Source organism: Ahaetulla prasina, chromosome 2 (assembly GCF_028640845.1).
Source record: "Ahaetulla prasina isolate Xishuangbanna chromosome 2, ASM2864084v1, whole genome shotgun sequence".
Classification (NCBI taxonomy): Eukaryota; Metazoa; Chordata; class Lepidosauria; order Squamata; family Colubridae; genus Ahaetulla; species Ahaetulla prasina.
Genome location: NC_080540.1, coordinates 69,535,930 through 69,563,350, shown reverse-complemented (window position 1 = coordinate 69,563,350; position 27,421 = coordinate 69,535,930). Strand labels below are relative to the sequence as shown.

The 27,421-nt window shown below is 42.1% G+C and overlaps 1 protein-coding gene across 4 annotated transcripts in view; it reads right to left on the bottom strand.

Moving 5' to 3' along the window:
• Window positions 1-27,421, bottom strand: part of VGLL4 (vestigial like family member 4) — a 105,571-nt gene that overhangs the window by 30,762 nt on the left and 47,388 nt on the right. For all 4 annotated transcript variants that reach the window (XM_058171745.1, XM_058171744.1, XM_058171746.1 and 1 more), the window contains one exon: window positions 4,732-4,921. In XM_058171745.1, coding sequence (XP_058027728.1) covers window positions 4,732-4,921 — 190 coding nt within the window. The remainder of the gene's footprint in view (window positions 1-4,731; window positions 4,922-27,421) is intronic.

Below are 27,421 nucleotides of genomic sequence, written 5' to 3'. Positions count from 1 at the left end.
TTAATCGTGCGGGACTAGCCTAAGTGTGTTTTAATTAATTTATTATAATTTTAAATTTTAAAGGGTTTTATATTTCGGTCTATGACCGTTTTAGCTAATTAGGCCTATTAAATATTTCATTTTAAATTCGTTTTAATCTGTTATTTATATTTTGTATATTCTGTGTTTTTAATATGGCTGTAAACCACCCTGAGTCCTTCGGGAGAAGGGCGGTATAAAAATTAAATAATAAATAAATAAATAATAAATAAATAAATTATAAAAGCATTTTTTCTACTTCTTCAGCCAAAGAAGTTGTAAAAAAAGCTTTTAAAAGGCTCCTCTGGTGATCCCAGCTGAGTTGCCTGATTGCCAGAACCTTTTAAAAGCATTTTTTAACAACCTCTTCGACTGAAGAGTTTGTAGAAAAAATGTTTTTAAAAGGTTCTGGCAATCAGGCAACTCAGCTGGGATCCTCAGAACTCTTTAAAAGCTTTTTTTCCACTGGCGATCCCAACTGAGTTGCCTGACCATCACAGGCTTTTAAAAGCATTTTTTTACAACCTCTTCAACCGAAGAGGTTGTAGAAAGAATGCTTTTAAAAATTAAAAAAAAAAGTTGGCCACGCCCACCCAGTCACATTACCCCCACCCCCACCACCAAGCCATGCCCACAGAACTGGTAGTAACAAATTTTACATTTCACCCTTGGGGAATTGGTATGGGTTTTTAATTTTTCATTTGATAAACATTTGCAAAGGGCATAACTACCAACCTTTGTGAAGTGTGCCTAAGGATGGGCACGCTTTTCAAAGTTGCTTTTATGAAGAGGAGAGAAGCCTGCAGGAAGTCTTCCATTGCTTCATGCCTTTCCTTCCCCAGTATTAGCACTGCTAGTATAAGACTAACAGAACTAATGGTGGAGGGGAAGAGAAGGCTAGCATTTAGCAATGGAAGGAAATAGCTTCACCAGCACCTGAAAAAAAGATGGCGTTTTTTCTGCCATTGTGACCTGTTCTTTCCTACCCTGACATCTTTAGCTCTGGAAATCTTTGAAAGTTAAATAAACGATTGATAACGGAGTGGGGAGAAGCACATGAAACCCTGTGGATTAGCAAAGCAGGCCCAGTGCCCTTGGGGACCGGGCGGGGCATGATGGGGGAAAATAGGCAGGGGGCATGTTGCAGCATCTCTACGGTCAGTTGTAAGGCCATGGTACTGCAACATATGTAACTTCGGGACCAGGTTGTAAGTGCTTTGGGGGGGGGGGTGATATCGTAACTCTGAACTGTTGCTAAGCGAATTGTCATACTTCAAGGAATACATGCATTAGCATAATATATAATTCCTCTTCAGTCTGAAAGCTCTGATTCTTTAGAAAGATCATTAACATTTTCCAGCTTCCTTTTTGTAGGAGGAGGGGTGGATCATAGACCATACAACAAATGAAAATAAATTGAGGTTTACAGTAATATTCCCTGACCTGGTGCCCTTCAGAAATATCAATAGTTGATAAGGATTTGGGGCATTGACATCCAATATGCCAGTGGAGCATCAGATTGGGGAAAACTTAAAAGTCCAGAAGTATGTGTGGTCACAATTTGGAAAATCCCTGACTATTCTCTTTCCATTGGAAATGAAACATGGAACCTAAATGAGGTCAGTATCTTACATAATTTGTTTTCCTTCAGTGGTCACTACAAAAGTGTCAGCTACTCTTATCCTTTTAGGGTGACAAACTTGCATTAACAGCTAATAAATTAATAAATCAATTATCCTAAATTAATTTAGCTAATATCAAAGGATAAATATTGAACTACATATTTGAGAATTGCCTGAATACCATAGGATAGCCTGATCCCAAATATGCCCAATACAGTCAAATGCCACTGCCAATTTTAGATTATGCAAAAATATTCCATTCCTTTTCAAAGACATGCATCTTATGGTCAAATATACATCTTAAAATAGCTGAAATATTGGATGAAGACATGGATCATTTTGTATACCCTTGATCCCCACCTTTCAACTTCACTGACTGCCCCCAGGTTTTAGTATTATTAAGAAGGGAAGGAAATTTCGTTCAGATAAAGTTGTATCATCGTAGTTATAGGCATGATTCAGCACACCAAAGTACTGCAGTTCAGGTTTGCAGACTGAATCAAGGATAAAGGGGAAAAGTTATCCAGGAGCAGTAAAAATGAGTCTTCAAAAAACAACTGCTTTATGGCCAAATTGTGAGTTTAAGTGAACATTTTCTAAATTAACTTTTATTCTGTTTGTCTCCTTCAAGAAAAAAATAAGCAGACAATGAGAATTCCCAGTTCCTGCATTAAATAAGGTAATACATGCAAAGAAGCAAACAGCTTACTCTTCCTGTTCCCGTGACTTTTGCAAATTGAACTTGGAGACATTTTTTATAAATTCAATATGAAATATTCAGCTAAAGAGATTAGAAAATAAACAATAAATAACTTGTGGAGTTCTTGGTGCTCTCTGAGCTTGTTTGTTTTCTTGCAGACGTTTTATTACCCAAACTAGGTAACATCATCAGTGCTAATAAATAACTCGTCCTATGTAAGATTTCTTATAATGGGGCCAAACAAAAATAATACTCTCCAATTCATCTGTAATTTGCAATGCTCTTAAATCATGCCAGCATAGCTTTTCTCCATTTTCTACAAATGCAACACAAAGAACATAAACATATTAATCATAGCCGAAGTGTATCTGGGTGTTGCCAAGCATAATAAGGTAAAGATAAAGGTTCCCCTTGCACATATGTGCTAGTTGTTCCTGACTCTAGGGGGCGGTGCTCATCTCCGTTTCAAAGCTGAAGAGCCAGCGCTGTCTGAAGACGTCTCCGTGGTCATGTGGCCAGCATGACTAAATGCCAAATGCGCACACCATGCTGTTACGTTCCCACCAAAGGTGGTCTCTATTTTTCTACTTGCATTTTTTACGTGCTTTTGAACTGCTAGGTTGGTAGAAGCTGGGACAAGTAATGGGAGCTCACCCCATTACGCGGCACTGGGGATTCGAACCGCTGAATTGCCGACCTTTCGTTTGATATGCTCAGCGTCTTAGCCACTGAGCCACCGCATCCCGCCAAGCATAATACTGTTATATATTTTTTGTAAATTTGACCTGATCTCTTAACTTTTTACCGCCCTTCCTATGTTTAAAACAACTCTGTCAAAAGCCATAGAAAAAGATACAAATAATAACACTACAATCACTTCCGCAAGTGCTGTAAAACTTGTTGTTGTTTTTTTTGTTGTAAATCTGAATATTAATGAAGTATTCATGAAAATGAGATACATGTCACTGAGTGGAATTCAATTTCATGGCTTCACACACAAATAAACTTCAAAATACCCTGTGATTTTAGCTTATCAGATTCCATGTATGTGTATTAAATGACACATTCTGCATACCTTTTTAAGGTTATTTTTATACTTTTATTGATTTCAAAGTCACCAAATTCTACAATAATGCAACTATATGTAAATCTTCCTATATAAAATGAGGTGGCAGTTGAAAGAAACATGAAAGCGATGAAAGCAACCATTTTAAGCAATTAACCAATTGTATATAAAACAGGAAAAGGGGGAGGCACTTTTCACTGTCTGTGAGTTTGTATTTTTTGAAATACTGAAGCTTTTATTAGTCACACATTCCAAGCCTGCAGTCTGCAGGCTTCTGACTAAGGCTTCTGCGATTTATTTGAAGAGAAATACTCGGTCTACATCTTATGACTGAACACAACAATCCCCAAGCTGAGTGGAATGTCAGGAATGCAGAGTGCTTGTCAGGCTGAGGCAGCCAGGAAAGCACAGTTATCAAGCTGGCTTGGCTGAAGTACTCCAATCACTTCCTCTAGTAAGGAATGAAAGGAATCCTCTCAGCTTCTTCTTCAGGCCAATCGCAGTTCTGTGCCCAGGAAGGAAAATCATCTTTTTCTTTTCCAGAAAACAGTACAAAACTCTGCTGGCATGTGGAGAATGAAAGCATGCAGCAAACTATCTTTATGAAACCAGCTGTTGGTGTACAGCTTGCCCAGCAGCTGTTCTTAAGTTTCCTGGCCTGTGTCTGTATACGCATGTGCACACAAACACCCACGCAATTTTTCTTTTCTCAGAGTGGTAGGACTTAACACATATGGGATCACGGGAGCAAACAGAAGTAGTATTTTAAAACACAGTTAAGCATTTTGTAGCAGCAGGAATAAGAAGAACTAATGCTGTGGATGTAGAGGATGGGCAGAATTTATGCTTTATTGAGTGATAAAATAGGAGGTCCTTGCAAAGTATTTTGAACGTTTTGGTTTTCAACCTAGTGTGTAAGCCAGAACTAATAGCAATTGTAAGACTGCATCAGAAAAACACAGCCACTCTTCAGACTAACTCTTAAAGTAAAATGCAATGAAAGAACCATAATGTTAGGGCACTGCTACAGTTAACTAAATTCTCATGTCAACATTTTTGTGTCCTCATTCATTCATCATCCAACATAATGAAACTGAATGTTTCCGACATATCTGAGTACAACATAATGTGCAACCTCAATTTTGGAAGGCAACTATTTTGGGTCTGTGCAACTAAACAAAATGATTCATTACTGGATTGTCACTTTTCAAACAAAAAAAAAGGTAATATTTGAACAAACTTGAGTACGTTGCTTTCTAAATAATAACAGCATTGACGGGTTTAATGAGAGCAGCAGAAACGAAACAGATAAACTAGAAACTTACAGATGAGGACTGAATAATCGACTCATTTTAGGTACATGTTCCTTTTCACAGTCTAGATCATCCTCTCCTTGTTCCATGCTGAACCTCCTTTTGCAAGGACTGATTGGAGGCGGCCCAGTCCTATGGTTGGTCGCAGCAGCAGATATGGGGAGAGACTGCATCCTGGGCTCTCCTCGTAGTGCAGCTTCACCTAGAGAAAAAGCAAAGATGAATGAATGGAACAAAAACAGGAAAATTAAAAGGGCACCCTATAAAATCATCACCTTCTTTAGGGTTTTTTTTAAATTTATTTATTTATTTATTTTTCACATTTTTATACCGCCCTTCTTCGAGGACTCAGGGCGGTGTACAGCATAGATAAAACATAAATACCAAAAAATTTAAAATACAAAATTCATTAAAAATCTAATTCAATAAGCTGAGTATTTAAAATAGGTGTGTAAAATTATAAATAAATTAAACCCCTTAAAAACCCCACTAACAAACCCTCAATTAAAATTTATCGTTAGGCCAGCCCTGCTTGGTGAAAGAAAAAAGTTTTGAGCTCGCGCTTAAAGGTCCAAAGATCAGGGAGAAGACGTAGCCCCACAGATAGTTCATTCCACAGGGCCAGAGCCCCCACAGAGAACGCTCTTCCCCTGGGGGCCGCCAGCCGACATTGTTTGGCCAACGGCACCCTAAGGAAGCCCTCCCTGTGAGAGCGCACCGGTCGATGGGAGGCTACTGGCGGCAGAAGGCGGTCCCATAAATATCCTGGTCCCATGCCATGGAGCGCTTTAAAGGTGATGACCAACACCTTGAAGCGCACCCGGAAGACCACCGGCAACCAATGCAGCCTGCGCAGGAGAGGTGTTACATGGGAGCTACACGACACTCCCTCTATCCCCCGCGCGGCCGCATTCTGTACCAGTTGGAGCCTCCTGGTGCTCTTCAAGGGGAGCCCCATGTAGAGAGCATTGCAGTAATCCAGGCGGGAAGTAACGAGGGAATGAGTGACTGTGCATAAAGAGTCCCGATCAAGGAAGGGGCGCAACTGGCGAATCAGGCGAACCTGATAAAAAGCTCCCCTGGCGACAATCGTCAAATGGTCTTCTAAAGACAGCCGTGCATCCAGGAGAAGTTGCGCACCGATTCCCTGCGGGCCAATGATTCGCCCCCAACAGTCAGCGATGGAATTAGCTGACTGTGCCGGGACGCTGGTATCCACAGCCACTCCGTCTTGGATGGGTTGAGTCGGAGTCTGTTCGTCCCCATCCAGACCCGAACGGCCTCAAGGCACCAGGTCATCACATCAACGGCTTCGTTGGGGTGGTTCGGGGTGGAAATGTACAGCTGAGTGTCATCAGCGTACAGTTGACAACTCACCCCGAAACTATGGATGATCTCCCCCAGCAGCTTCATGTAGATGTTGAACAGGAGAGGCGAGAGAATCGACCCCTGTGGCACCCCACAAGTGAGTTGCCTAGCGGTCGACCTCTGCCCCCCTGTCATGTTTTATATTTGTTAGTCTTTAAAAAGAATAGTCTTTTATTCATTTTTTACAAATCTATACAGGTAGTTCTCGACTTACAACCAGTCATTTAGTGACCATTCAAAGTTACAACAACACTGAAAAAAATGACTTAATAATAATAACAGAATTGGAAGGGACCTTGGAGGTCTTCTAGTCCAACCCCCTGCCTAGGCAGGAAACCCTTATGACAATTTATTGTACTTATGACTTACATAATCACGTGATCAAAATTTGGACATTTGGCCACTGGCAAAATTATGAGGGTTGCTCTGTACCAGGGTCATATGATCACCTTTTGCAACCTTCTGACAAGCAAAGTCATTGGAGAAGCCAGATTCCATTAAAAACCATGTTACTAACTTAACTACAGTGATTTGCTTAACAACTATGGCAAGAACGCTCATAAAATGGGGCAAAACTCACTTAACAATTGTCTTGCTTAGCAAGAGAAATTTTGAGCTCAATTGTGGTTGTAAGTTGAAGACTATCTGTAATTTGCTAACATTCAGTTTGTAAAATATATATATATTGTGGGAAAAACAGCAGAGATTATAATTATATTAGTATATTCATTTAAAATGGAAACAATCAATTACAGATGGTCCTTGTTTAATGACCAAAATTGGTACTGGCAACTGTCACTAAAGCATTAACATCATGACCATGATGGACTTACAACTTCACTTCCACTACAGCCATTAAATGAACACAATTTCTCTATTGGCTCTTCCTTGATTTTTCTTGTCAGAAGCCAGCTGTGAAATGTGCAGAAAACAATCACATAACCAACCGTGTGATACTGATTGATCATAAATGCCCACTGTTTGCAAAGCTCCTGAATGTCAATCTGCAGCCACTCTAAGTGCTAGGACTGGTCATACAGTTACTTTTTCAGCACATCATAACTTTGAATGGTAGTAACTACCTTATTCTATTTTTTAGTTTAAAATAGTAGAAAATTGGTTTTCTGATTTTCAGCAGCACATTTGGGCAAAGTGTTAAGAGGGGTTCTGGAAGGCTTTGGGAGACAAAAATTTTAGATTACTCACCCTGATTCAGTGACTAAACAGCAGCATCATAATATCCCCACTTGACAAGCTATGCCAAGAGGTAAGGACATTTTTTACATTCTTAACCAAATGGGATTTTGAACTGTAGGTTACATTTTTTATTTATTTATTTTATTTATTTATTTGATTTTTATACCGCCCTTCTCCCGAAGGACTCAGGGCGGTGTAAGGCAAAAATAAAACAGATAGTACAATATACAATTTAAAATGCAATTAAAAAACTTATTTTAAAATTGGCCTGAAAAGTATACAATGAACTAAAAACCCCATTTAAAATTAGTTAATAAAATTTAAAATTTAATAAAATTCAATTTAAGCCAGCCCCGCGCGAATAAAAAGATGTGTCTTCAGTTCGCGACGGAATGTCCGAAGGTCAGGTATTTGGCGTAAACCCGGGGGAAGTTCGTTCCAGAGTGTGGGAGCCCCCACAGAGAAGGACCTTCCCCTGGGGGCCGCCAGCCAACATTGCTTGGTGGACAGCACCCTGAGAAGTCCCTCTCTGTGAGAGCGTACGGGTCGGTGGGAGGCATGTGGTAACAGCAGGCGGTCCCGTAAGTACCCAGGCCCTAAGCCATGGAGCGCTTTAAAGGTAGTAACCAAAACCTTAAAGTGCACTCGAAAGGCCACAGGTAGCCAGTGCAGTCTGCGCAGGAGCGGTGTTATATGGGAGCTACGCGGAGCTACGCGGAGCTCCCTCTATCATTTTCTCAACCTACATTCCTTAGTTCCTTCCTTCCTTCCCAATTCACACATAGGTGACTCTGGGAGGCTTACAACATTTATGAGTGTCACAACCAGTTCAATTCATATAACCTAATAAGCTAAAACCAAACAAACCATATTCTGATGCAAAGGACAGTGCCATATACTGCAGCCTTATTTCAAATATGAAATAGTGTCATTTTTCTTCTTTCATTATGTCCCAAATATAATTGAAGCAAACTGGGCCAGCAGCACATCACACCCGAGCAAAAGCAATTCCACAATTTCAATTCACAGGTCACATATAAAAAGAGCCCTGTTTAATAAGCTCAACAAACCCAATTTTGTTGTGAAAGAAACCACTCAGGACTAATCTCCACTATGTTTACCAGTAAAAATAAACATTTGCCAATTTAGCAAGCAAGATATAAACTAGCAAATACACTGTGGCCTATAAACATACCACAAGTAATGGCTTCTATTCAAGATTCTGGCACCAAAACTAAATAGTAACTTTCCACTTTCTACCTACATGTTAAAAGAAAAACGGTGTACTCCATGGCAAACAAATTTCCCATCTGAACATCCTGCCATGTTCATACACAAGTTATTATTAACTTTGATATTTCTCTCCCACTTTCCTGTTTTATCCCATCCCAATACCAAAAGTTAATAAATGCTTGGCAGGCAACTACCTGTTACTATAAAGAGGGCAAAATAATTTAGAAAACAATGTAATGTGCTTTCTTAGACTCTACCATTTACATCAAGAGTTGACTATGCTGCAACTCATACATATGATGTTGTCTGCAACACTGCCAAGTGGTATCTACAAGTCCTTAAAAAAAAGCCTTTAAAAACTGTCAAAATATCCTTGAGATATTTAAAATAATACCCCTGCTGCTGAATGCTATGCAGCAGGGGTATTTTCTTATATAGAATGGAAGCTTACTAGATGGTACTAACCAGAGAGTAAAATATGGATGGATAGTTAGAGATAAATATGTAAGATATTTATTTATTTGTATCCTCTCTTTATTATTTTTACAAACTCAAGGCATCAAACTTATCCAACACATCTTCCTCCTCCTCTTTCCCTCACAACAACAAACCCATGAAGTGGATTGGGCTGAGAGAGCATGACTTGAGGTCTGAAGTGACATTGATTTGGGATATGAATATATGTGCACTTTTGTAAACAGATTTTTGCATCATGTTATTGGCTAAGACGCCAAATGATCTACAGTAGACTGTCTGATGCAATAAAGAAGCTGGATCTTAAAATTAAGGAAATTCTAGGAATCAATCCGTACCTCTTAAAGTTGCCAAGCTTGGGAAAAAAAGTCTTAGATGATATATGCTTTAAAATAAAGAGCCATAACCCAGGTTTCTAAATTTGTTAACTTGTCTGGTTTATGGCACGGAGGGTATTTATCCTCAGAATACTTCTCTTTGTTTCAGCAAGCAAGTGGGCAGGGTCACAGACTATCTCTCAAATACCTGTGCTTATAGCCCTATTCATCAACTTTCCTCACAAAGAACTGGAATGTTAGACAAGGTGATGAAATGCAAACAAAACACAAGAGATAATGTGACATACTGTTTGTCTATAGTAATATTACATCACTCCAACCGTATGGCTACAAATGCACACAACACAAAGCTTTGCAGCCTAGATTTAATCATTTCTAAGAAGCAGAGTTAAATTTCTCCATCTATTTGACAATACCTCTTTGCTCAGGATTTTATGGATATATTTACCAGTAACTGCTGGTCTGTAAATGCTTGAGGGCTCTTTTTTCTTTTCACATATGAGAAGTGCATCTACATTTTTGTTCCTTAATCAAATCAATACTTTCCTTTATTGTGCCACAATTTACAGTAATATACTCTAAAAAGGCAATTGGAAAACTTTTGAATGTTGTTATAATTGATTTCTGCATTTAAAAAATACTTTCAGATGAGGTTTTTATTCTGAAAACCACTGTGCCTAACTCATGAAATTTTACTAGTGATCTAGAAGGCTATTATCTTTCATTTATAATGCTCTCAATTTTTTTATGTTTTTACCAGAAAATCAAACTTTATTAAGGACAAAATGTTAAATATTGTATTCACATAATGTTGTACATTGTAGCTGCTAGCTATCAATGTAGAAGCAATAGTACTGCATTGTTCTGTACAAAAACTCTAAATAAAAATCATTTCAACAAAACATGTTGGCAGGAGTGAAGTGTATCTCCTTGAAGCATTAAAGCAGTTGCATTTTCCAGAGGTTTTACAGGCTGTGTCAAAGGCATTCCCAGATTGTCCAATTGTATATCCACATGTACAGAACACTTCCAGGAACTACTGAGGCCATTGTCTTCCAGTGTAGTTGATTTAATTCTTACAGGAATGCATTTTTACTCACAACAAAGAATTTTACAAAGCATTCCTTTTTATTTCTGTGTCCTGGTATTAGCAAAGAAAGGAAGTTTACCACATATTATCCCCTCACTTATCCCAGATAAAATAAAAAATTAAATGTATTATAAGCATTGTTATTTATTCATTTGTATATTGTCTTTTCATCCTTCAGACAAGAAAATGCCCAGGCAGGCAAGGAGAAACCTCAACGATAAGTTCCATTTATTTGAAGCACTTTCCTGCTTCCTGATTAGCCCTAATACCAGAAATTATATAGTTAGGTTTTAAAAATACTTTAGGAGGTAGACTTGAAAGTATAAGGGCAGGGCTTCTCAGTTTGCTACATGTGTAGTACATCTATTGTTATCTATTATGAGTTGCCATGACTCAATTTTCAGACAATTCTACCTGGATCACTGAGAATCTTAACTGACACGTTTTGGGGAATAAACCCTGAAGTTGGTGTGGAAACACCCCTAAGAATTTTAGGAGTTTGTACTTTCCAGTGACTCTCTGTCTATTTAGATTCCCCTAAGCAATGAAACAAGGACACGGTGGCTCAGGGGCTAGGATGTTGAGCTTGTTGATCGACAGGTCGGCAGCTCAGCGGTTCGAATCCCTAGTGCTGCCGTGTAACGGAGTGAGTTCCCGTTACTTGTCCCAGCTTCTGCCAACCTAGCAGTTTCGAAAGCACGTAAAAATGCAAGTAGAAAAAATAGGGACCACCTTTGGTGGGAAGGTAACAGCGTTCCATGTGCCTTTAGCGTTTAGTCATGCCAGCCACATGACCACAGAGACGACTTCTGACAGCGCTGGCTCTTCAGCTTTGAAACGGAGATGAGCACCGCCCGCTAGAGTCGGCAACGACTAGCATGTATGTGCAAGGGGAACCTTTACCTTTACCTTTAAGCAGTGAAACATCTCAAACAACCAAGAAAATAAGACAAGTTTCCATGACTCAACTTTCAGACAATCCTACCTGTATGAGTGAGAATCTTCATTAACAGACATCTATTATATTTCTCCAATTCCACATTTTAATGTTTGATGGGAGATCAGAGAAAAATACTCTCCAAAACTCTAATATTCCCTGCTTAAAGAACATAATGAGGTTTTGTGATAGTGAGAACATCACAACACTAATTCTCTTTAGTTAAATGATTGTTAAGAGTAGTGAATCAATGAGTTATCTGATTCTGTTTAATTTCAAATGCCTATGGGAAGGCCTTCCACCAAATGTACAGTACATGCAGTTGTGCCCACCTACACATGTACTAATGCTTATCAGGGTGGAAAAAAATCGATGGTTAAAAGAATCAGATTTTTTAAATTTAAATTGGATTCTTCTGATTTTTATCAAATTTATTTTAATAAAATGCTTTTGGAGTAAAAATCTAAAGATACTTTTCTATTTAAGACACATTAATAATTTAGTTTATTCAGCATGAAATGGAGCTTAGTTATGTAGCATGAGGCTGTATATTCTGAAATATTTACATTTTTGCTAAATTCATTGAATGAATCCAAGCTCTGAAAGCTGAGATAACATGCACTGCATTATGCATTCACAAAATTTCACAGTAACCATGAGATAAATCATAAAACAAAGCTCAGGAATATTCCTTTATCCTATTGTTTTGCAAATCTATTTACGCTACAAACTATGATTGTTTGAAGAGAAATACATCTGTACCACCAAGCTCTAAGTGTGAGGAGGAAGGGCAAGTAGTAAAAATGAAAGTGAAACCTTCTAAGTAGCTTATAAATATAGTATTAAAGAGCACCTGTGATTTCGGATCCATCATGGCAGCACCTGTTAGCAAGCATCCACTCACCTGCTGCTTGTTTGTCACTACAGCATCACCAGCTGTCCCATTAAAGTGAATGGGACTATTGGTGAGTCAATAGCAGGTCGAGTTGATTTAAATCAAGCCTTTTTACTAGTGATTTAAATCATGATTTCAATCAACTTGATTTAAATGAAATCCACCCTGATGCTTACTCTCTTGTAATCTCTTCCTCTCTAATAAACCTAGAAACCTTAATTTCCTTCTTGCTAATTATTCCAGCACTGGGATAAGCATTCCAAGGATACGGGAGTGGGAAAACGGGAAAGCTGAAGTAAATCATAAGCACAGTTAGGGTCACATGATTTTTCACTTGGTAGCTATGTCACTTAGCTATGTCACGTCAGCCAAGATGCTGATCCAAATTGTGATTGTTAAAAGGTTACCTGTATACATTAGAACTAAATCCTAATTGATGTTTTAGTGATAATTTATAACCTTATACTTCTATAAAGCCATTCCATTTTGGGACTAACATTATATCTTGTGTTAACAAATTCTATTTGTTAAATATCTACTTCAAAATGTGCTACTAGTATTTATCCACCTTTTCAATTGTTCAGATTTACTGAAACTGAATACTGAAGTATTATCATACTATTTACAGTGGACAAAACTGTTCATAATATTCCAACAATATGCCCATTCTACTTTTCTCACTTACTTTTGGCTACTTACTGTGTGAGCACAATAAACTCAAAATGGAGACACAGACATGATGTTGCCATATTTTGCTGCAAGCCCCATCTGAAAATTACTGTTACAGGAATATACTCCCAGGTTTAAGTGAAGTAGTAATTATTAAAGGGTTAGGAACAGGCTATGCTAGTTTTAGATGAGTATAATTTAATAATAATGATCATTTAATATGACAAAATCAGGAGCTGAGGCTAAACATTATCACTTGCTGATGGATGCAGCTCAAACTTCTGAAGAGATTAGCTAGCAACTTCAAAACGTGGTAGTGTAAAATATAGATATTCAATATTTATTGTAATCCTCCATTTTTGCCGCAAGACATAAAATATTAGGACTGAGCAAAGCACTGGAAAGTGTTTACTCGTTAGAGCAGGCACGGTCTTTGGTAGGGCCTATAAGGCTATCCCAGTTGTCTGCCTGTGTATAGACAGAGAACTGTGCCACTGGGATAGCCAATAAAGTGTCTGTGCATACATAACAAGTGCTTAGATAGCCTTTCAAAAGCTATGTACAGCCCTAGATAAATATTTAAATCCAAGTGTTTGCACAATGTTAGTGAACTTTATTTTCTTACTTAATTCGGTGTTCATTGAGATGGCCGTGGCATTCTATTTGACACATGCAAAAGAAACAAAGCCAATTGATTCAACTGCAACCCTTTCTACATCCAATTTCAAGTAATTTCAGATGCAAACATAGCACTGTAGATCAATGTACAATAAATTACATTTCTTTTGCTTTATGGCATCCCATTCGAAACCACAGGAAAACTAATGTCTTTCATTTACTTTAAACAATTGTCTTTAGATATCAAAAACTTAAATAGGTTGAGAGGAAAGAGAAAAATGCAAAAGTTGTGGTTGAATACAATTAGGGATATCCTTAAAAAGAGGTGTTGTGTCTCGCTCGCTCCCCCTGCCATAGCCGGGCCCCTCTTATCTCCTGCCGGACGCTGATAGTTCGGAAGAATGTCCTGGCATGCCTCCAGCCCCCAGCCCTGGCACCATGCCCGGACAGGCCGAGCAAGACGAAGGGCCTGACGTGCCTTCAGCCCCCAGTCCTGGCACCATGCCCAGGCGAACGGAGCAACTAAACCCCTCCCCCAGAGCATGTGAGCCTGAAGAATGTGAGGCCAGTCATGAGCTAGGATTGCCAACAGCTGGAGGCTGGAGAGATCCTCGCTTCCGGACAGTTGAGAGGCGACGTCAGCAAAAGGAAGGGAGGGGCAGGCCTGGATAACTGCTGAGTCATGGAGTCACACCCCATGGCCTATATAAAGGATCTGCTTTCTGGCATTCTCTGAGTCAGGCAAAGTCTAACTTGGATTGCTGAAGTCACTTCCTGGTCTCCTGCCTGCCTTGAGAACTCTGATAGGACTTTGGCAGAGCTGCAGAGGCACGCTTGATACGGACTTCCCCGACCCGGCCGTCAGCGGAGGAGTGGGACACGACAAGAGGAGAGATTTTTAAAGAACAAAAGGCAATGTTTTGCCAATTATTCTTGCTTTTGCCATATGTATCGACATGTCTAAAGCAAAAAATAGTTTGCAACAATAGAAAACTAGGGTACAGTGAACTGTATTGATTTAGACTAGATTTATCCATATTACTTTTTCCTATCCTTGCATTTCTTTGGTAATTTCTTGCTCCTTTTCTGCACTTTGAATAACATTGCTTAACTGAAAGGAGTTAACATTGTGGAGTGTTTATATTTGAGAAACATAAAATTGTTTTACAAATATTTGCTACTCCTTCCTTTTTACGGTTTACGTTTCAAAAAATATTCAGATTTACATATTTCTTTGTCATGAGTTTATATAAGAATTAGTTGGAATTTCAACAATTACCTAAATTTCATGACAATTATTGTGCTATCAATGCTTAGAAACTAAGTAAGGGTTTCTTAAGCCATGAAAGAAATTCTGAAATGTGTTCATTACAGCGGAAATACTTCTTCCTTATTTGTTTATAAAGATAAAACAATAATCCACACCCTTTATAGTGCTTCAAAACTTAGAACCCTGCAATTATTATATAAAATTTACATTGTCCTAATAAAGCTATTGCATTTGGATTTTGAAATGGTTTTCAAAGCAAATGGGCATTACCTTACCTGAACGCCCTTTCTCATAAAGCAGGGACCCACAGTAAGGAATGGGTTAACTCCTTCTAATCCGATAGGACTGAGTCTGCCAGATGATAAGTTCACCTCGGCCGTGTGGGCTATGCAGGCCTCCTTGGAGGAGGTGTGCCATACCATTACCTGGTCTTGTCTCCCAGCTTTCTGACGAGAATGAGCAGCAGACCAACGTGCTAAGCTGTAACAAAAAGGTTAGTCCCCTCCCGGAGGCCAGAACCAGGAGGAATCAGGGCGGGGCTGACTGCGGGTCCCTGCTTTCTGAGAAAGAGTGTTCAGGTAAGGCAATGCCCATTCTCCAGGAGCGGGACCCGCAGTCAGGAATGGAACATGCCAAAACAGTGTGTCCTAATGGGAGGGACCCAACTGATCCGGCGTGCTCAACCCTGGGTGAACCCTTTGGAGAACCCGGCAGCCAAAGGCCGCCTCTGCCGAAGCATAAACATCAAATTTGTAATGGCGGGTAAAGGGAAATGGGGAAGACCAGGTAACGGTATGGCACACCTCCTCCAAGGAGGCCTGCATAGCCCACACGGCCGAGGTGAACGCACTCCTGGCCGAGTGAGCCATGATGTGTCTAGGGGCGGGTAAGGCCTGTGCATCGTAGGCTTTAGCAATTGCTGCTCTAATCCAGCGCCCCAAAGTGGCCAACGTAACCCGATGACCAAGAGTAGACAGCTGGAAAGACACAAAGAGTGATTCCGTCCTCCCGAGGGAGACGGTCCTCTTCAGGTAGATACAGACAGCCCTCCGTACGTCTGGGATATGCCACGTACGTTCCAATCGGTGGGAAGGGTTGGGGCAGAAATTGGTAAGGATCAATTCTTGGGACTGAGGAAATGTTGTGTTGATCTCATAGAGTCCAAACATAAGACTACCTTGTCTGGGCAGAAGATGCAGAGTTCGGGCCTGATCAAGCTGGCCGCCAGCTCAGAAATCTGGCGGGCCGATGTAATGGCGATCAGGAACCTTGTATAAGAAGAATCGAAGGTTGACCTCCCGCAAGGGTTTGAAGGGCCACGGTTAGGGCGGATAACACCTTCGTAGTGTCCCATGTGGGGGAACGGTGCACCATGGGAGGTCTGAGGTGAATAGCCCCTTTAAGGAATTTTCGAATGAGAGGGAGCCTGGACAGGGAACCTGTGGTCCCACATGATAAAATGGATGAACGGTAAGCTACCTGTCTCTGGAGAGTGGTTGGCCCAATCCTTTTTTCAAGCCGTCTTGCAGGAATTCCAAGACCAGCAGCGTGGAACCTCCATGGGAGCCTAGTTCTTCTGGGTGTACCAGACGCCAAAAACCCACTAAGTGGCACTGTAGATGCGGCAGGTGGAAGGCTGGCATGACCCCTGTATGGTGGCTGTCTGGTGATTTGTCTGGGTGGCAAACAGGTCTATTGTCAGAGTGCCAAAGAGAGCTGACAGTTCCTGAAACATGACCGGGTACAGGCACCACTCCCCATGGTCGACTGAAGTCCAGCTGAGCCAATCCGCCTGCACATTTGCCAACCCTGAAATGTGTGCGGCCCAAATGGACCACAGAGGCCCAGAGGCCCAACTGTTTGGCTTCCTCCATGAGGTCCCGGGAATGGGTCCCTCCTAGGCAGTTTACATTGTCCGTCAGAATCAGAATGTCTCGATCTATGATCGTGTCCTGAAACACCAGAGGGCCAGATGGATCGCCCGGAGCGCCAACCAATTGATATTATGGCTCAGGTCCTCCTGAGTCCACTGGCCCTGGGCCATCTGAGATTGGAGGTGGGCTCCCCAACTGTGGAGGCTGGCATCCATTGTCAGTACTAGTCGGTTGGGCTCTCTCAACTCCCGGCCCCTGGAGAGGGTTGGAAAGGTCCACCACATGAGGGATTGAAGGACTTCCAAAGAAACCTGAACCCTCAGGTATAAGGTTCTCTGGCACCTTTATTGGTACAGGAGAACGAACCACTGCAGACCCCTGCAGTGGAGGCATGCCCAGGGCACAATGCCTATGCAAAAGACCACCTTTCTCAGGAGCTGGGATAGCAGGAGCAGAGAAACTGGGCTCTGAGCCCTGACCTGCTGCACCAGATCCCTCAAGACACTCCTGGGAAAGGTATAGTCTGCCCTCGACTATATCTATGATGGCTCCTAAATGTTGAATGCGAGTCATAGGAGTAAGGTGACTCTTGGACAGGCTGATTGAGAAGCCGTGGTCTTTTAAAACCTGAAGGGTAGTATTTAGGTCTCACCTTGCCAGGAGTTCCAAACTGGACTGGATCAGGAGATCGTCCAAGTAGAACTGTATCCTTACCGGCAGCGTCCAGAAGTGGCCCACTATGGCCACCATAATTTTGGTAAATACCCTGGGGGCAGACGAGAGGCCAAAGGGAAGGGCACAATATTGGTAGTGCTGCCCCCCATGAAAAAATCGAAGGTATTTCCTGTGGACCAGAAAGATGGGGACATGGAAGTAGGCCATCGAAGTGAGGAGGTCGTCATCCCTGACACTCTCTAAGAATTTATGGGGTTTTGTACATATGTTTTTTAATAAGGGTTTTTTAAAGGGGGGGAGGGAAGTGACGGGAGGGGGGAGATCCCATCGGGGAGGGTTGGTTCAGTCCCAGTCCCAGTTCACGGCGTTTTTTCATTAGGTCCGAGGGAGGGGGGTGAGGGGTACGTTCCAGAATTGGAAGTTGGCTCCATCTGTATGGTAAGTGGGAGGGGCAGATATGGCGGAAGCAAGGGGCCGTATCGTTCGTTGGGAGCACGTGTTCGCTGTTTAAAAGCGATCGCGTGCTCCGGCCCCCCAGTCTTTCCCCGTTCCCCGGAAGGTCAGGATCCTCAGAGCCCGGGCCTCCGGTTGATGTTGTGCAATGCCCGGTCCGTGGTTAACAAGGCCCCCCTGATTTGCGATCTTATCCAGGGGGAATCCACGGACTTTATGGGCATTACGGAGACCTGGTAGGGTGCAGAAGGGGGGGTGCCCCTAGTTGAACTGTGCCCGCCAGGTTTCCGAGCATTTCATCAACCGAGGGCCCAGGGTAGGGGTGGAGGGGTGGCAGTTGTAATGAAAGAGGGTCTGGAGCCGAGAGAGACCACTGTTCCTCAGATAGCCGGCTGTGAATCCCTTCTTGTGAAGTGGGGCCATAAGAATCAGATGGGTTTGTTGATCGCGTACCTGGCTCCTTGCTACGTGACTACAGCCCTGCCTGAGCTACTGGAGGTGCTTGCCGGGGTGGCTGTTGAGATCCCCAGACTTTTGGTCATGGGTGATTTCAATCTGCCATCGGCTGGCTTGTCATCAACAGTGGTTCAGGAGTTCCAGGCTTCCATGACGGCCTTGGACCTGATTCAAGTAACTGATGGTCCTACTCACATGGGGGGATCCGCGCTGGACCTGATTTATATCTCTGGACAGTGGTTTAATGATCTGGTAGTAAGAGATTTAGTGACAATACCGGTGTCATGGTCAGATCATTTTCTCCTCCGCCTAGACTTTCAGACCACTACTCACCACTGCAGGGAGACGGAACCAATGCGTTGGTTCCATCCCAGGCGCCTGATGGACCCTGAGAGGTTCCAGACGGAGCTTGGGCCGTTCCCTGAGGATCTTACCCATGGCACGACCGAAGAACTAGTCGCGGCCTGGGAACAGGCCGCGGCTGGGGCTTTGGACCGTGTCGTGCCTTTGCGGCCTCTGACCCAGCGCAGATCTCGATTAGCTCCTTGGTTCTCTGAGGAGCTGAGAGAGATGAAACGCCGGAGAAGACGCCTAGAGAGTGCCTGGAGGTCCAGCCGCTCCGAAGCTGATCGGACACTAGTTAGGTCTTTTTCAAAGACCTACCTAGTGGCACTGAGGGTGGCGAGGCGTTCTTACGCCTCCTCCCTCATTGCGTCGGCAGATAACCGCCCGGCCGCCCTGTTTCGGGTGACCCATTCTCTTCTTCATCAGGGGGGACGGGATGACCCCTTACAGGGACGTGCCGAGGAGTTTAGCGGTTATCTATACGATAAAATCGCTCAGCTTCGGGATAGCTTGGACCAAGATTGCGATGATCCAGATGAGATGACTGAGGCTCGTCTTGTTGATGTGGTTTGGGATGAGCTTGATTCTGTGGCTCCCGAGGACATGGACAGGTTGCTGGGGAGGCTGCATGCCACTACATGTTTACTGGACCCGTGCCCCTCCTGGCTGGTGCTGGCCACTCAGGATGTGACACGAGGCTGGCTCCGGGGTATTATAAATGCTTCTTTGATGGAGGGGGTCTTTCCCGCCGCCTTGAAAGAGGCGGTGGTGAGACCCCTTCTCAAGAAGCCTTCCCTGGACCCAGCTATTTTGGGTAATTATCGTCCAGTCTCCAACCTTCGCTTTGTGGCGAAGGTTGTAGAGAGTGTGGTGGCACGGCAGTTCCCTCAGTACCTGGAGGAAGCTGTCTATCTAGACCCGTTCCAGTCCGGCTTCCGGCCCGGGTATAGCACGGAGACAGCTTTGGTCGCGTTGGTGGATGACCTCTGGAGGGCCAGGGATAGGGGTTGTTCCTCTGCCCTGGTCCTGTTGGATCTCTCATCGGCTTTTGATACCATCGACCATGGTATCCTGCTGCGCCGGTTGGAGGGGTTGGGAGTGGGAGTCTGCACTGGCTACCTGTGGTCTTCCGGGTGCGCTTCAAGGTTTTGGTTACCACCTTCAAAGCGCTCCATGGCTTAGGGCCCGGGTACTTACGGGACCGCCTGCTGTTTCCACATGCCTCCCACCGACCCGTACGCTCTCACAGAGAGGGTCTTCTCAGGGTGCCGTCCGCCAAGCAGTGTCGGCTGGCGGCCCCCAGGGGAAGGTCCTTCTCTGTGGGAGCACCTACTCTCTGGAACGAACTTCCCCCCGGTTTACGCCAATTGCCTGACCTTCGGACCTTCCGCCGGGAACTGAAAACTTATTTATTTATACAAGCGGGACTGGCCTGATTTTTAAATCTTAAATTTAAATTTTAAACTTTTAATGGTAATTTTATTGGGTATTTTTATGGTCAATTTATGGTTAATTTGGCCTTTTATTGAATAAGTTTTTTAATTGTTATTTTAATATGTATATTAATTGTTTTAAATGAAGGCTGTACACCGCCCTGAGTCCTTCGGGAGAAGGGCGGTATAGAAGTTTGATAAATAAAATAAAATAAATAATAAATAAAATAAGATGGTTTGGGGAGACTGCATCTTAAACCACCTGTAAATGATGTGGTGGTTCAAAGACTTGAGGTTGAGAATTGCTTTCCACTCTCCTGAGAATTTTTGGATCATAAACAGGCAGGAATAAAACCCCATCCATGTTGGTCCTGAGGAACCAGCTGAATGGCCTCAATATGTAAAAGGTGTTTTATAGCTGATTCCATCAGGAGCCATTTCTTCCTGTCCGACAATAAGGGGCAATGGACAAAGAAATCTGGGGAGGTGGAGAGGAACTCCAGGGAGAGGCCCAACCTGACTGTCTCCCTGACCCAGGCGTCTGAGGTGGTAGTCTCCCACTGGCTGGCAAAAAGTGCCAGACGGTCCCCAATGGGAGGGATTGACGTGCAGTCAGTGGGAATGTCAGAAGGGATGACCCCTCCCACCCCAAAAGGGCTGTTTGGGAGGGTCCCTCTGTCCCTGGCCACCCTGTCTGTCCAGGGCCCTACTTCCCCTGGAAGGGAATGCCCTTTGTGGTCTCTGTGCCATGAAGGTATTGTCTGACCCCCAAAAGAAACAAAAATAAGGCTGAGGCCTAGCTTCCACTCTACAGGATAGACCTGGGAGGACTTTCCGTTGTACCTGGTTTCCACTAGGAGGGGTTCCAGGGACTGGCCGAACAGACTGCTACCTGAATAGGGGTCTGAGGCCAGCCTCAATTTGTTGCAGGCATCCACTTGCCAATGGCAGAGCCAGAGTAATCGTTGGGAGGAGACTGTGGATCCTATAGCCTTGGTGACAAATCTGGAGGCATTTAGGGTGGCGTCTGCCGAAAATTCTAAGGCAGCCACTATTTTGTTTAAGTCCTGCTATGATCTGGTGTCAGATGGGGGCAAGCGGTCCTGCAGCTGTTTAAGCCAAAGCAGGGATGCCCTGTTAAAGAATGAAGCTGCCATGGAGGCCTTAATGGCCCAGGCAGCTGACTGGTGTGCTTTGACCAGTGACAGTTCAGCCCTCTTATCTTCCGGGTGTAGTATCTCTTCCGGAGGCCCCATTAAAACCTGAGGAGGGGTCAAAGCCACCACCAGTTAGTCAATGATAGGTACTTGCAGCAATTTGGTAAAATCTGCACCCAGGTTGTAGAGGCATCTATCAATATTATTTGGATTGGGCCCAGAGGTCGGTGCAGATCATTGTCATTGCACGACATCAGAAAATAGCCTGGGAGTGGGCACCTTCTCTGCCTCAATGGCCGGTTGAGAAAACAGAGGGACTGAGGGATCAACCTCGCCCATAGAAAGATCTGGGATTGGCCGAACTGGGCCTAGCCTGGTAGTGGATTGGCCTTGTGAAGCAAGAATCAGAAAAGTTGGGGGCCGAAAAAGACCCACAAATGATGGCGGGTCAGGAAGTAAGTCCTCATCCTCTGACAAATCTGGATCTCGGATAATGTCCTCTCCCTCCAGAGAGTCCTGGCTGGATGAGGCAGAAGTTTAATCAAGATCTTGGGGAGGGGAAACTTCCTCTAACTGTTGAGGATACTTGTGATAGTCCTGGGGTCTAGGTAATCAGGGGCCCATCCATGGGCCTGTTGTTGCATGCAAGCCGCCATGCTGTGCTGGATGGCATCAGAAATAAAAGCAGCCATTTTAACTGATATCTGAGGGACCTCCTGTTGGGGGGGGGCTGAGGCCAGCAGCCGAAGGCGTAAAAGTCACCAGGGCAGAAGATTCTCTGTGACTGGGTGACTGCCAGTGGGATACCATAGGGCCAAACAGCCTGTCGCTGTTATCTGGAAGCAGAGGGGCTTGTATCAGGAGGCCAAGGCCTGAGTAAAAGGCGTGAAAGCCAAGGCCTGATTCTATGGGTCAAGGCCTGAGTAAAAGGCCTAAAGGCAAAATGGGCTGTAGTTAAAATGGCCCACTCAGCCCCTTCCCTGTCCCAGCCAGGGTAAAGGGAATCCCAGGCCAAACAGCCTGCCCGCATCTGCGAGGACCAGTCTTACTGGCTCAATGTAGCTGCTTCTTCGAGAAAAGCCTTCTAGTGCTGCTCCTGGCTGGCTGGCCCTGCAGAAGCTTGCTCGTGAGCGCCGACGCCTACCGCTTGCCCTGCGGTGTCAGGGGTGGAAGCCTCCAGACCTTCCGATCAAAGGGCTAAGCAAGAGCAAGCTGGAGAGCGCTGCCCTGAAGCTCTGCCGGCTGGCAGAGACGTCAACGCATGGCGACCTTCAGTGGTTTCCAGCTGATCCCACTGGGAGCTGAGAGGGATGGACCAGAGCCCTGGTGCCCTGCGCCATGCTGCCCACCTGGAGCCTTCAGTGGAATTGGGTCTGCTCACCCGCCACGCTGGAAAGGGAGAAGCTCAACCTGCAAAGCTCTCCCCGATGTTCCTGCTGCCAAGCAGCCTTCAGCGGTATCAGGCTGGCTCGCCTTTCACGCTGGGAAATTTAATGCTCAACCAGCAAAGTGAGAGCCAGGCAAGATTAATAATCAGCTAAAAGCAGTCAGAATGGGACACCTCAGAGAAAATATGTCTGTCTGATCAGAGGGAGTCTGAAAGCTGGGAGGCAAGCAGAAGAGGAGTAGCTTATCATCTGACAGATTCAGTCCTATCAGATCAGAAGGAGTTAACCCATTCCTGACTGTGGGTCCCGCCTTTCTGGAGAATCTACTTATTTATTTAATATTTTGTCTTTATTATTTTTCATATATAACTCAAGGTGGTGAACATACTCCTTCTTCCTCCTACTTTCTCCACAACAATAGCCCTATGAGATGGGTTGGGCTGAGAGTGAGTGACTGGTCCAAAGTCAACCAGCTGGCTTTCGTGGCTAAGGCAGGACTTGCTTTCTAGCCTGAAGCTTTAACCACTAGACTAGAATTTTTTTAGATAGATTTTTTTTGGGGGGGGGGATTGTACAGTAAATTTATTTCAAAATATATTTTGATTTTACTGCAACATGCTGTGTAACAAACCTTGTGCATTCTGTGACTCAGTGGAAATTCCTGATGCACTTATAAATGTTAGACAGAAACAGTGTCTGTTTTTTTACAAGGGGCAGACAATGAATACAAATTTCCATCAGTGAATAACTAGTAAAATACATGTATCTACTGGCCTAAATTAAAATGCACATCAAAATCATTATTCAACTGTTCCATGAGGAAGGCCTATGTCTTTCAATTTTATTTGAGGTCCATGATAAATTAAAGAGACTATTAAAAACCTAATGGTGGCTATTCTATGGAAATTTATTTTACCTGGTTTGTTTGAATAGTTACAGTAAATTATTTTAGATCATATCTTAGATTGGTGCAGTTACAAATACAGATTATGAGATTTCTGTGTTTGGTCTTTGACTCTGATCTCAATATAAACACTCTAAACCTATAGTTTTAGAAAGTAAAATATCACAGGTGAGCAAGTCTGCTTATTCATTTAAGTATGCATTATATAGCAATAGAATCTAAATTACCTCAGCTTTCCCAGAATTTAAGCAGCCCTGAATCCTCCTTGGGTTTTTCTCTGTAGTTCCAAGAAAGCGTTTGAACAAAAGACACAGAAAAGCTAAACTGATCAAAGATCTGTCTGTCATTAAGTGAAAGTAATCAAAGCTTAATAATTGCTTTTTCTACTTCAAAGAAAATTTATGCAAGAATAGAATTGCAAAATTAACAGCAAGTTAGAACCTGTATTTTAGCAACATCAAGGCCACTGCTTGGTGACTTAGTATATTTCTGTAAGGCCAGCCACCTTGGATTCCAGTTTTAACGAAGGAATGTAATATTGATGAAATTAGCTTTTGCTTTACCATTGTATAACCACAAATAAATATGTTACAATATTCTTTCTTTCTAGCCCAGTAGGAAATGTTTCAATTAATATCCCTTCCAGGACAAGCCGTTTAGGTGGATTTAAAATCTAAAGCCACAAGAATGAATTTTGTGGGTGAAATTTTCAAATCTACTTCTGCTGGGAAGATCCTTTACTGAAAAAAAATCAGCAAGAATACAATCTTGTTTTTATTCCTCGAACTCTCAGTGGCTTTTGATATTATCAACGCATTATTTTTTTCTTAAAATGCTGTCTGAGATGGCTACGAGCATTAAAGCTTTGTAGGAATTCCATTCATAATTGGTTATTCTGTAAATGTGTATAACTGAAGTTTTATGCATTATACCACGTGATGTATGCTTTTGGTCCACGATATGCATTTTATCTCCCATCTTTAGCATCTACATAAAATAACAGAAGTAGAACCTATTTGGTCTAGTCTAGTGGCTAAGGCATCAGACTAGAAATTGGGAGACTGTGAGTTCTAGTCCTGCCTTAGCCATGAAAGCTGGCTGTGTGATTTTGGGACAGTTACTCTCCAGCCAGGTTTGCTGTTGTGGGTAAAACAGGAGGAGGAAGGATTATTAGTTATGTTTGCCATCTTGAGTTTTTTATAAAAATAATAAAGGCAGTAGAAGTCCTTCATCAGAGTCTGGCCATAGGAATGGAGAAAATTGAATTCCCCAATAAAGTGAAGCCAATTGCAAAAAAGATGGAAGCACCTTTAGCGAACAGTTGATTAATCTTCGTGCATAGTTTAACTTGTTCTGGAACAAACTCAACTTCTATTAAGGGATTATGTTTATAACCTGGAAACGCAAGTATCCTTTAAACTCTATTTGGCTAAAAGAGCTAAAATTCAATGAACCATGCACCAGTGATCCCCTGCTTAGATTTCTATAGCATGATATATATTAGTGCTTATTATCTTGTTACTGAAGTTAATTTATAAAGTTCATGTTAATACAGACATTATGGCAAATAAGATCACAGAATGCCAGTGAAAAATTCTCTTTCAGGCTTCAACTTATTTCAAGTCCCAACAGAAAGAGTAGGTAACAACTTATGGAGCATTTCAAGAATTGGGCCCAAATATTCTAACCAATTTAAGCCCCAAAATAGTCACCAAAGGCCTTGAATACTGAATTATGGCAGATAGCTATTTGAGTAGCACATTTTTTTAGTAGACGCACACAAACACACACTCCAGTTTTGGAAGCCCTACAAAGACTGGCCTGACAATAAATCTGTTATTTTTCTATTGCCAGGCAAATATCATTTCATTTCTCACGAAATTTCCCTCCACCTTATTATTCATTTTGTGTTGTTATATTTAAGTAATTTTTATTTCCAAAACTCTTTCATATTATCTATCATACAACATTCTTTTAACCAAAGTATATTAAATGTTACATATTTTAAGTTATCTGTTTATTGTTAATATTATTTGTTAATGTTATTTATTAGATTTTAATTGCTTTTTATGTTATATTGCCTTAGGAATCATTTCTAGGATAAATTCTGTAAGAATTATTAGTCTGAAATCAAATTCAAATATATTAGTTCAAAAGATATTTTAATCACACAAGCTGCTACATTGAGCATAGTACTTAAACACTTTGTATCCTTAAAAACTAAATATGTTCTTTTTATAGACAATTAACAATGTAAATTGCTGTTTTTGAAGGAAACACAATATTGTGCATTAGATTACTTTTTTCTATCACCATCATTTTTATCAATATTTTATAGAAAAAAAACAAACGCTAGAAAATAAGACTATCCATCATTTTCTAGACAATTTCTTCTAAATCACAGTCATTTAAACACATCTCTTTGAAGGTCAACTTCAAAGCACTTTCCATTATTTTACTGCAGCAGAAGAAAAGAAAGACAGCAGATGTGAGAATTAGTTCAGATACAAACTATTAAGAACAAATACAGATTCGTATCTCTCTCAGATCAGCTTTAATATATATTGCTAATGTCTACTGGTATGTGATTGGCATGATGTTTAATGTATGAAAAGTCAATAAAATAATATTCAAACTAATATTAAGTAAGAGTAAAAAATAGCTGAAAGTCAAAAACAGCCACAAACTCTTGCATGTTGAAAAGAACCATTTATTCTGTGCCATTATGATGTTTCTACAGGAAAGGAATCATGAAACCAACAATAACAAAGTTGTAAGAAATTCACATTAAACAAAAATGCTAAAATCTAGATCTAGCATCAATTACTGACTTCCATGTCAGCCTTTTTCTTTGTAGTGTCTATTTAAAAATAGGCCTCTTGAAAGGAAGGGTGAAGTTATCACTTTTCTACTGAGTAAAAGGCCATTCTCTCAATTGTTCTGTAAAAGCAAATTGATATATGAAAGGATATAATTTCTTTATTTAAAAAGTATGGTGGATACTATCTTACATGCATTAAACCAGTAGGTTTGGTTTACAGCCACATGCAAATCTAAAGGATAAAAGTTAACTTGGATCTACAAAAGCTACAGAGATTTTTTTCTGAAAGTGAGAAAGCTATTAGTAGCTACTCAAATAACCAAAATTCCTATACTGAGACTCAGTACTTATCTGCTTGTTTTGTTCTGTTTTGTAAAGCATTTATATTTTCTACACTGTTTCTAAATTTGATAGGAAAAGCAGGAAATTAATTATAGCCAATCATTTCGTTCTCAATTTGAAAATTATTACACTGGCAAATCCAAACAAACACCATAAAAAAATAAGAAAAATTGTAAAAAAAAAATGTAAAAAGTTAATGTTAATTTGGGACTCTTTGGCCATGATTGTTCCCTTGGAACTGCTGTGGAAGATGTCTTGAGACCGGTTTGCGATCTGCCGGGGGACTTATCCGGAAACAACGGTGGACACCGATGGCGGTGATAGAAGAGCCATCTACCTCATTTTTAGGATTTTAGGACTGAGCTATGGGCGGATTAGCAGTATAACCTGGACTCATTAAGATCTTTGGACCAGGACTTTATTATGGACTAGTAGCCATAAATGCTATCTGCCTATTTTTTTCCATCCTTTTTCCATCTTTATATTATTTTTGTCATCATATGCCAGCCCCCATTTGAAGAGTCATCAGATAATGGGTATCCATTTGAGGAACTGTTTTGTAATATTCTGCCATCCTGGGACAGTATCACCTCTCGCCGACTTCTATCTTATCTATGCGATATTCGGTACATGAACTCTTGCGCCTGCGAGGTGCCCCTGCCTCGCAGGAGTGGCCCGCTTCGTTACCAAGGGCCGGCCTCAATGACGGGTCTTGGGACCCACAGAGGTGGCATGCGTCGAGGAAGAGCCTTTGGGGTTTTTTAG